The sequence below is a fragment of the Saccopteryx leptura genome, chromosome 2, assembly GCF_036850995.1.
Source record: "Saccopteryx leptura isolate mSacLep1 chromosome 2, mSacLep1_pri_phased_curated, whole genome shotgun sequence".
Lineage (NCBI taxonomy): Eukaryota > Metazoa > Chordata > Mammalia > Chiroptera > Emballonuridae > Saccopteryx > Saccopteryx leptura.
In genome coordinates, this window is record NC_089504.1 from 14181455 (window position 1) to 14193071 (window position 11617).

The 11617-nt window shown below is 40.7% G+C and overlaps 1 protein-coding gene across 1 annotated transcript; it reads left to right on the plus strand.

Moving 5' to 3' along the window:
• The first annotated feature begins 425 nt into the window (after nt 1–425).
• LOC136391212 (N-acetyllactosaminide alpha-1,3-galactosyltransferase-like) lies at nt 426–11072 on the plus strand. Its single transcript, XM_066362738.1, has 3 exons — nt 426–472; nt 7463–7594; nt 10373–11072. The coding sequence occupies exons 1-3, from the start codon at nt 426–428 to the stop codon at nt 11070–11072; spliced, it is 879 nt and encodes a 292-aa protein (XP_066218835.1).
• Nucleotides 11073–11617: the final 545 nt, after the last annotated feature.

Genomic DNA, 11617 nt, shown 5'->3' on the forward strand with positions numbered 1-11617 from the left:
AATAATCCTCAAATCAAGGCTCCTGAGCAGACAGGATATTAAAGGCTAACCTTAGACAGAAAGTAGGAATGTATTTCCATTGTGATAGAAGGGGAAAATATTTGGCATGATAGGTAAATTTGGATGTGAGGTGGCAGAAAGTTGAGGGGTCTTCATCTGATGGCTGCTATTTTCTCTGTGAATTAGAAGAATGAAAACTGTGGAAACAAAGATTTCTGGGCAGCACACAGACTTAAGATGAGGTTGAAAATGATGACTTTTCCATGCTACTACTATTAAAATTCATCATTGTTTTTCTTACTGCTTCACGCTCATTTTGCATCCTGTATCCTATTATAATATAGCATGATTTGATAGACACTTAGTTATCTCAAACTCCAATAAGATATAGTGTGACTCTTTGCATTATTTATCTTGATAGGTCTATGAAAACTCAGCCAGAATTAAAGTTATCAGATTGGTTTTTTCCCAGGTAAGAATGCCAAATCTAACGTGATATTAATCCATAGATTGCTCAATAGAAGTTAACAGATGGTAACAATACTATGACTGGCATTGCAAATGTGGGAGAGGAGATGGATCTTTGATAACATTAAAAGAAATAAGCTGGGCCTGACCTGTGGTGGCACAGTGGATAAAGCGTCGACCTGGAAATGCTGAGGTCGCCGGTTCGAAACCCTGGGCTTGCCTGGTCGAGGCACATATGGGAGTTGATGCTTCCATCTCCTCCCCCCTTCTCTCTCTGTCTCTTCTCTCTGTCTCTCTCTGTCTCTCCCTCTCCTCTCTAAAATGAATAAATTAAAAAAAAAAAAAAGAAAGAAGCTGAGGCCAAGACCAGACCCATTGGGAATGGACATTAGGACCCACCTCCTCCATGGATGAGTATGTATAGAATAACAAAAACTCAAAGGTCCTAGAATGACGGCAGGTCAAAAGTGTAAGGGTATATTCAAGACCATTTGGTTGATTCTCCTTGTCTCACCAATAAGAACCAAAGCCCAAATCAGAGAGATGGGCTATCTGTATACTTCGTGTTTTAATACATCAGCTTTCCTCTAGTCTCTCTGCCTTCATCTTCTTATTCTGCCCATCTATCTTTAGCTCTGATACTACAGGATTTAAGGACTTCATCTAATTAAAATTTGAAAAAAGACATCCATTTAAGATTGTTATTAGATAATGGTCCATGACATCCTCCCATCATATCATAACATTTGTCAGATCTAAACAGGCCAAAAAAGCACACCACATATTTAAACAGAGAATTGAATCTAAAAATCTGTTACCTAGCATAACGTTGTAACTTGAAAGACTGGAAAGAGAATTCTAAGGTATTATGGAGGGAACAACAACAGAAGTAACTTGTTCTCCTAGGGCTGAAGAAACAAAAGAAAGAAGCTGGGATTATTAAACCTTAGAATAGTGATTTTCAAACTTTTTCATCTCATGGCACACAGAAACTAATTACTCAAATTCTGCAGCACACCAAAAAATGTATTTTATATTTTGCCAATCTGACACACAAAAACATAGGTATAATTTTGACCCATTCACACTAGACAGCTATTGCTGTTGGCTGTTGTCATTTTTTTATTTAACAATCTAAAGCAGGGGTCCCCAAACTTTTTACACAGGGGGCCAGTTCACTGTCCCTCAGACCGTTGGAGGGCCGGACTATAAAAAAAAACTATGAACAAATTCCTATGCACACTGCACATATCTTATTTTAAAGTAAAAAAACAAAACGGGAACAAATACAATATTTAAAATAAAGAACAAGTAAATTTAAATCAACAAACTGACCAATATTTCAATGGGAACTATGCTCCTCTCACTGACCACCAATGAAAGTGGTGCCCTTCCAGAAGTGTGGCGGGGGCCGGATAAATGGCCTCAGGGGGCCACATGTGGCCCGCGGGCCGTAGTTTGGGGACCCCTGATCTAAAGGAAAAGACGTCAACACCTTTTCCCTAATAGTCAGGTACTGCATGTTTTAAAAATTCTTGCAGCACACCCGTTGAAAATTGCTGCCTTAGAAACTTAAAGAAGCTCTGGAGCTTAAACTCCAAAGCCACAGATCTAGTGCTGGTGCCTCTGAGCTCTTGGGGCAGGGAACCAGACCTCCAAGGAGCACAGGAAGATGGGTTTTGCAAGTGTTGGAAAAACTGAAAGCTGTATTCAGTTGCTGCTTTGGAAGAGAACTGCTATTGCTGTGGTGAAGACGCACTGCTGGAATGGAACTTGCAGGAACAGGACACAAACAAGAAGCCCACAGGAAATAGGAAAGAACAAGTTCCTTCATCCCCTAACCTTGTCATTTTCCTCCAGTGCCCTGTATTAGCAAAGCCTGACAGGATCCCCACTGGCAATGTAGTTTGCAGAGTCTCCCAGGTCAGCATAATAACATAGACGGTGGTGGGTTTAGTTATGAAAGACAATAGCTTAATAACTGGCACAGAATCCTGCTGAAACAAGCAAGGCACAGTCTCATAATCAAGGTGATGATTTGTCACAACAACTGAACAAAGGAGAAAAACATATAATCATTTAAAAGGATTCTAACTAGGCTACTAATAAAATTCAACCCTTATTGCTCTTTTTCCTCTGGCTTAAACAACAGAAGTTTATTTTTTCCCCGCTTCTGAAGGCTGGAAGTCAGAGATCAAGGCGTCTGGCAAGTTTGGTTTCCACTGAGGCCTCTCTTCTTGGCTTGCAGATGGCTGTCCTCTTGCTGTGTCCTCACATGGCCTTTTCTCTGCACACATGCATCCCGGGTGTCTCCTCCTTTTAAAAGGACACAAATTCTGTTGGACTTCAGGCCCACATTATGACCTCATTTAACTTTAATTGCCTGTCTAAAGGCCGTATCTCCAAATAGTCACACTAGGGGTTGGGGCTTCAACATATGCATTTGGGGGAGGGGACACAATACAGTTTATAACAAGTTGTAAGATAATTAATAGACTCTTTTTCTTCTACTTGCACTTCTATTCCCATTGCATTCTTTCCCTTGATGACCAATAAAGTTGAACACATTTTCATATGAATATTGCCAACCTGGATATTCAGTTTTATAAAGTACCAGTTCATATCTCTCCTCTCCCCTCATCCCTCAAGGAATTTCTTTTCTTATAGATTAGAAGAAGCTCTTTCTATATTCCAGGTAAAATCTCATTGCCAGTTATATACAATGGAATATTTTTCCTCTGTGCTTACTATTTTTTTTATTGAGGTAAAATTCACATAATGTAAAACTCACCATTTTAGTATGTACAAGTCACTGCTTTTAGTATCTTCACAATGTTGCACAACTATCACATTATTCAATTCCAGAATATATCATCACACCAAAAAGAAGCCTTGTACCCATTAAGTGGTAACTCCCCTACTCTACGGACTTGCCTATTCTGGACATTTCATATAAATGGGATATAGTACGTGGCCTTTTATGTCTGGCTTCTCTCACTCAGCATATTTTCAAAATGTATCTATGTTGTAGCATATATCAGTATTTCATCTCTTTTTATAGCTGAATAATATTCCATTGCATGGCATATCACTTATCCACAACTTTTTGAGGAACCACCAAACTGTTTTCCATAGCAGTCACACCATTTTACATTCCCACCAACAAAGTATGGGAGTTCCAGTTTCTTCACATCCTTTCCAATATTTGTTTTTTTTTTACTTTTTGGAGGGGGTTGTTTTGTTTTTGCTGTATAAGGGACATTTTAATGTTTGTGAAATGATATATCATTATAGTTTTGATTTGCATTTCTCTAATGACTGATGCTGTCTACTGTCTTTTCATGTGCTTATCAGCCATTTGTATGTAGACAGAAATGTCTATTTAAATCCCTTGCTTATTTTTAAATTGGGTTGTCTCTCTTTTTATTGTTGTGTTATAAGAGTTCCTTATATATTATGGATAATAGGCTTTTTTAAGATGAATTATTTGCAAATATTTTCTCCCATTCTTGAAAAAGAAGGAAGGTGGGTCGTCTAATCACTTTCTTTTTAGTGTTCTCTGATGCACAAAATTTGTGTTTTTTGTGTGTGACAGAGATAGAGAGAAAGACAGATAGGGACAGAGAGACAGGAAGAGGGAGAGATGAGAAGCATTAATCCTTTGTTGCAGCTCCTTAGTTGTTCATTAATTGCTTTTTCATATGTGCCTTGACTAGGGGGCAATAGCTGAGCCAGTGACCTCTTACTCAAGCCAGCGACCTTGGGCTTCAAGCCAGCGACCATAGGGTCATATCTATGATCCCATGCACAAGCCAGCCAACCCCGCACTCAAGCCAGTGACCTTGGGGTTTCGAATCTGGGTCCTCTGTGTCCCAGTCCAACGCTGTATCCACTGCGCCACTGCCTGGTCAGGCACAAAATTTTGTTTTTGATAAATTCCAATATATCTATTTTTTTGATGCTTGTGGTTTTGGTGTCATATCTGAGAAATCATTACCAAATCCAAAATTATGATAATTTACTATAGTTTTCTTCTGAGAGTTTTATAATTTTTGCCCTTATATTTATGTCTTTGGTCCATTTGAGTTCATTTTTACATAAAGTGTGAAATGAAGATCCATCATTTTTTTTCATGTGGACAATCAATTGCCACAGCACAATTTGTTGAAAAGATTATTTTTGTAGAGCGTCGGCCTGGCGTGCGGGGGACCCGGGTTCGATTCCCGGCCAGGGCACATAGGAGAAGCGACCATTTGTTTCTCTACCCCCCACCCCCTCCTTCCTCTCTGTCTCTCTCTTCCCCTCCCGCAGCCAAGGCTCCATTGGAGCAAAAATGGCCTGGGCGCTGGGGATGGCTCCTTGGCCTCTGCCCCAGGCGCTAGAGTGGCTCTGGTCGCGGCAAAGCGACGCCCGGAGGGGCAAAGCATCGCCCCCTGGTGGGCAGAGCGTCGCCCCTGGTGGGCGTGCCGGGTGGATCCCGGTCGGGCGCATGCGGGAGTCTGTCTGACTGTCTCTCCCTGTTTCCAGCTTCAGAAAAAAAAAAAAAAAAGAAAAGATTATTTTTTCCTCATGGAATGGTCTTGGCACCTTTATTTTTTATTTTTTTTTTTTTTAATTTACTTTTTTATTTTTCTTTTTTTTTTTTTTTTTTTTTTTTTTTTTTTTTTTTTCTCATTTTTCTGAAGCTAGAAACAGGGAGAGACAGTCAGACAGACTCCCGCATGCGCCCGACCGGGATCCACCCGGCACGCCCACCAGGGGCGACGCTCTGCCCACCAGGGGGCGATGCTCTGCCCATCCTGGGCGTCGCCATGTTGCGACCAGAGCCACTCTAGCGCCTGGGGCAGAGGCCACAGAGCCATCCCCAGCGCCCGGGCCATCTTTGCTCCAATGGAGCCTAGGCTGCGGGAGGGGAAGAGAGAGACAGAGAGGGAAAGCGCGGCGGAGGGGTGGAGAAGCAAATGGGCGCTTCTCCTGTGTGCCCTGGCCGGGAATCGAACCCGGGTCCTCCGCACGCTAGGCCGACGCTCTACCGCTGAGCCAACCGGCCAGGGCCACTTTTTTATTTTTCTGAAGTTGGAAACGGGGAGGCAGTCAGACAGACTCCTGCATGCAGATCCACCTGGCATGCCCACCAGGGGGCGATGTTCTGCCCATCTGGAGTGTCGCTCTGTTGCAACCAGAGCCATTCTAGCGCCTGAGGCAGAGGCCATAGAGCCATCCTCAGTGCCCGGGCCAACTTTGCTCCAATGGAGCCTTAGCTGCGGGAGGGGAAGAGAGAGACAGAGAGGAAGGAGAGGGGGAGGGGTGGAGAAGCAGATGGGCGCTTCTCCTGTGTGCCCTGGCCGGGAATTGAACCCGGGACTCCTGCACACCAGGCCGACGCTCTACCATTGAGCCAACTGGCCAGGGAGGCACCTTTATTTTAATTTAATTGATCATAACTATATGGATCTATTTATAGACTCAAAGCAGGCAAACACAATCCCTTGGGAATCAGAACCCCTCTTCTCCCTCCAGAATTAGATACCCACACTAAGAACATAATTTTCTGTTTTTAATACCACTGCCATACTGGGGAGGGAATTGGTGTGAGGCTAAGTTAGAAAATGCCACTACGCTTTCCTACTCCTACCATATTGAGTCATCTTGTTTTTCATTTAACTTCTGCTTAGCTGCTTTTAACCCTTGGCTATCATTCAGAGTTCTGACAAAGTTGATTCTGGCAGTACGCAGTAACATTAGCACTGAAAACATTTGAGATGATAAAAATTGGGAAGTTGAGTTTTCAAAATATGGTTTCTAAAAATAATCAATGTCGACCTGTGGTGGCGCAGTGGATAAAGCGTCGACTTGGAAATGCTGAGGTCGCCGGTTCGAAACCCTGGGCTTGCCTGGTCAAGGCACAAATGGGAGTTGAGGCTTCCAGCTCCTCCCCCCTTCTCTCTCTCTGTCTCTCCTCTCTCTCTCTGTCTCTTCCTCTCCTCTCTAAAAATGAATAAATTAAAAAAAAATTAAAAAAAAAAAAAATCAATGTCAAGAAGCCTAGTACCAGGAGATTTTGTCCAAATATAAAATAAATTGTTACTGTAGGCTTTGGGCAAGGTTTCAACTATGTGTCTTCAAAGATCTTGGAATCATGGTGTAAATAATCTGTAGTGTACTTTTTTAATGATCTAGCCATTTCTGATAAGCTGTTTCTCCAGGCTATCATAGCCACAGAGGCTTAAGGTTAAAAGTAAGAAAATGGGCCCTGGCTGGTTGGCTCAGCAGTAGAACGTTGGCCTGGCGTGTGGAAGTCCCAGGTTCAATATCCGGTCAGGGCACACAGGAGAAGCAACCATCTGTTTCTCCACCCTTCCTCTTCCCTTTTTTCTCATTCTTTCCCCTCTCCCCTCCTGCAGCCATGGCTCATTTGAGCAAGTTGGCCCTGGGTGCTAAGGATGAAACCATGGCTTTGCCTCAGGTGCTAAAATAGCTCAGATGTTGAATAATGAAGCAATGGCCCCAGATGGACAGAACATCGCCCCATAGGTGGCTTTCTGGGTGGATTCAGTCAGAGCGCATGCAGGAGTCTGTCTCTCTGCCTCCCTGTTCCTCTCTTTAATAATAATAATAATAATAATAATAATAAGAAGAAGAAGAAGAAGAAGAAGAAGGAGAAGGAGAAGAAGTAAGGAAATGCTGCAATCAGACACAACCCTGGTCGGCACACTGGGGCTCGCGAGCCACGTGGCTCTTTGGCCCCTTGAGTGTGGCTCTTCCACAAAATACCACGTATGGGCGCTACCTTGATAAGGAATGTACCTACCTATATAGTTTAAGTTTAAAAAATTTGGCTCTCAAAAGAAATTCCAATTGTTGTACTGTTGATATTTGGCTCTGTTGACTAATGAGTTTGCCAACCACTGAGACACAAGATTTATACACAAGCAATATCTACTACAATTTTATTAACAGGTATTTTGTTCATAAATCTATGTCTTTATTACAGAGCAACCATGAATACAACCACTAACTGGTTAGCCCCAGTTGTGTGGCATGGCACTTACAAAGAAGACATATTGGAAAATTATTATGCAAATCATAAAATTACTGTGGGGCTGACTGTGTTTGCTGTGGGAAGGTAGGTAATACCAAATGTCCTTTACAGTCAGGCTTTTTATTGTAGAAAGTGGGAAATTATCAATAATCCCACCTTAAGACTCTAGAAAAAGTAGAGCAAAATAAAGCCAAAGCCGGCAGAAATAAGAAAATAATAAAGATAGGAACAGAAATCCATGAAATTGAAAACAGAAAAGCAGTGAAGAAAAATCAACAAAACAGAAAGCTGGTTCTTTGACAAAAGAATTCACAATCATCCAGGAAGTTTGGAAAAGAAAAAAATGAGACAATTTACAAATATCAGGAAAGAAACAGGGTATATTACCTCAGACCTTCAGATATCACAAGGATAATCAGGGAACACTACAAAACACTCTACACGCATACATTTGACAACTTAGATAAAACAGACCTTGAAAAGCACAAACTACCATAACTCATCCAACTTAAAAAAGATCATTTGAATAGCCCTATAGCTAACTAAGGAAATAGAATTCATAATTTTTAAAATTTCCAAAGTCTCCAGGCCCAGATGGTGTCACTGGAGAATTCTACCAAATATTTAAAGAAGAATTAACATCAATTCTATACAATCTCTTACAAAAAAAAAAAAAGACAGAAGAGGAGGGAACAATTCCCAATTAATTTTATGAAGCAAGTGCTGCCCTGACAGCAAAATCAGATAGAAAAAAGTGCAAAAAAAGTATTAAATTGAACAATATATCCATTACTCATTAAAATTATAAAGTTTATAGTAACTTGTTATTAAATATTGAAAGTAATTTATTCCTTATAAAGAAAAAAACAGACAGAAAGAGGAAGGAAAGTAGGGAAAGAGAGAGAGAAACAGAAGGAGGGAGAAAAGAAGGCAGAAAGGAAGGAAGGAATAAAGGAAGAAAGAAAAGAGGGAAGGAAAAAATATGTACTGGCAATGACACTGTAGATCTGCAGGGAAAGACTTCCTGAAACGATGCTGCAGAAAGTTGATGTCACCATGGGAAAGCTAAAACTGTACCACATACATACACAGGCATATCCGAACATCAAGCTGCAGGTACCTTAAAGACCAAAAGTTAAAGGAAAAGCTATCGTGTATCTTCAGGAACTCAAGACAGAAAAGGATTTCTTGAGACAGAGGAAATACTAATCACAAAGGAGAAGGCTGGTAAATGTTGACTGTATTAAAATTAACTTTAATTAAGAAATTATCAGAAAAACCCAAATTGAAGGTCATGCTACAAAATACCTGATCAGGACTCCTCAAAATGGTCATGGTCATGAACAAGGAGGGAAACTGACACGAATTAGAGGAGACTAAGGAGACAGAATGACTAAATGCACTGTATGTCCCGATTGGATCCTGGAAGCTAAAAAGGCCATCAGGGGAAAAACTGGTGGCATCCAAATAAAGCTGTGGTTTAGTTAACAGTATTTTACCACTGGTAATTTCCTAGTTTTGACAAATGTACCATGGTTTTATAAAATATTAACATTAGTGTATATGGGAGCCTTATATATTTGCAACTTTTCAGTAAATCTAATAAGATTCCAACATAGATTTTGTTCTTTTTATTACTGAATACAAATCCATTATATATGTATATATACCACATCTTCTTTGTCCACTCATTTGTTGATGGACACTTAGACATGGCTATTGTAAATAATGCTGCAGTGAACATAGGGTGCATATATTTCTTCCAAGCTGAGCTACATAGGACTACCTCTCCTTTTGAAAAATTCCCCAAGGCTATTTATTACTCTGAGACCCTTTTACTGGCTTGAGAGACTGGAAATGAGAAAGTTTATTCTCCAATCCAGTAATCTTAGCACCATGCTAAAGACCACAAAGTAAAAGAAGAAAATCAGTGCAGACGGTGGGGTATTAATCATCCCACCTCTGACTGCTAATGCATAACAGACAACCCATAAAGCAAGCCACAGACATCAATAACTGCTCTTGCAATGACCCAAGACCTTCCTCATCTACAACCTCTATAGCAAGTTCCCATTGCTCTGATAACCCTGAAAACCCTGGCTCTCACTTTGCACTATGTTCTGTACAGTTCCTGATCTCACCAAGTTTCATTCACTCTTGTGCGGAACTAACTGCTCTTCTCTCCTATGATCCAAAGAACGCCAGCAGAGAGAGGAAAGGCAAATAGTTTCACTGTCTTTTATGCTGCTTAAATACAACCTAAAAAGCATATCTATTATTTGGTTGCTAAGTAGCATTTTGGGATAAACTAGTCAATGTAATTTAAACAGTATGTGTTCCACTAAAATATAAGACAATTACCTTCAGCCTGACCTGTGGTGGCACAGTGGATAGAGTATCAACCTGGGATGCTGAGGTCCTAAGTTCAAAACCCTGAGGTCGCCGGCTTTAGTGCAGGCTCACCAGCTTGAGATCAGGGTCACCACCTTGAGTGTGGGATCATTGAAATGATCGCATGGTCGCTGGCTTGAGCCCCAAGGTCACTGGCTTGAGCAAGGGGTCACTGGCTTGGCTAGAACACCCTGGTCAAGGCATGAATGAGAAGCAGTCAATGAATGACTAAAGAGCTACAGAGTTGACGCTTCTCATCTCTCTCCCTTCCTGTCACTCTCTCTCACACACAGAAAGAAGGAAGGAAGGAAGGAAGGAAGGAAGGAAGGAAGGAAGGAAGGAAGGAAGGAAGGAAGGAAGGAAGGAAGGAAGGGAGGGAGGGAGGGAGGGAGGGAGGGAGGGAGGGAGGGAGGAAGGGAGGGAGGGAGGAAGGGGAAAAAATGAACTTTATTGTTTCTTTTTTACTTACAGATATATTGAACTCTATTTGTTTAACTTTATATCATCTGCTAATAAGTATTTTATGGTTGGCCAGAAAGTCATAATTTATATTCTGACAGATGACTTCTCCAAGATGCCTTGGCCAGAACTGAGTCCCCTCCGTACAATCAAAGTTTTTGAAATTAAGCAAGAGAAGAGATGGCAAGATGTTAGTATGATGCGCATGAAGATCATCAGTGAACATGTTGTAGATCACATCCAGTATGAAGTTGACTTCCTCTTCTGCATGGATGTGGATCAAGTTTTCGTGGGGAAATATGGATTGGAGACCCTGGGGGAGTCAGTAGCTCAGTTACATTCTTACTGGTATAAGGCACATCCTATAGAGGTACCTTATGAGAGAAATCAGTCATCAGAAGCATATATACCTATAGGTGAGGGAGACTTTTATTACCATGCTGCTACATTTGGTGGCACTCCTATTCAGGTTCTCAACATTGCCAGGGCATGCTTCAAAGGAATCATGAATGATAAGAAAAACAACATTGAAGCAGTGTGGCATGATGAAAGTCACTTAAACAAATATTTCTTTCTCCATAAACCCACTAAACTCTTATCTCCAGAGTATAACTGGGATCCTCATTTAAGACATCCTGGTGAAATTAAAGCTTTCAAAATCCGTTGGGCTCATAAGCATTTTAAATTCTTCAATCGACGTGTAGTATTTTAGTCCTTTTTTAATAGTTCTGAATTGAAGAGCATCGTTTTGTCTTATATCTTAGATAATTAGCACTTGACAAATTTTATCACTAAAAAAAAATCGCTAACAAAATGGCAAGCCTACCAACAGCACAATCATACTTTAATTTTGAATTGTATAATGTGGTATGTAGCAGTTGCAGAATGAATGTATTGACATCAGAGATGATACAGCGATTATATATCCTCTGTGAATGCTGAGGATATATTATTTGTTAGATCACATTGAACAAAATAGAATGTCACAAAAAGTGAAACTTGAAATATTTTCATTGGTCCAAGTAGATATACATTTCTCATATTGCTTAAAGAAAGGGATTGTCTAGAGGTGTGGATAAGGGAAAGTCACTGCAACTATACTGACATGTTCTCTATGTAAAACTATGAGGACATTAAAGCCGCTACTAGATGGGCAGACAGCTATTTAAGAAACTATAAGCCATTCAAAAAGAACTGTGTGTTTTAAAACTACCGAGTTATCTGTTGTAAAAACTAATGAAAATAAAATAAAAATAA

Excerpts from the sequence above, each read along its gene's own strand:
- LOC136391212 (XM_066362738.1), top strand. The coding sequence starts at position 426 with ATGAAAACTCAGCCAGAATTAAAGTTATCAGATTGGTTTTTTCCCAG. Across the intron at positions 473-7,462 it reads TCAGATTGGTTTTTTCCCAG|AGCAACCATGAATACAACCA; the intron begins GTAAGAATGCCA and ends TCTTTATTACAG. Across the intron at positions 7,595-10,372 it reads ACTGTGTTTGCTGTGGGAAG|ATATATTGAACTCTATTTGT; the intron begins GTAGGTAATACC and ends TTTTACTTACAG.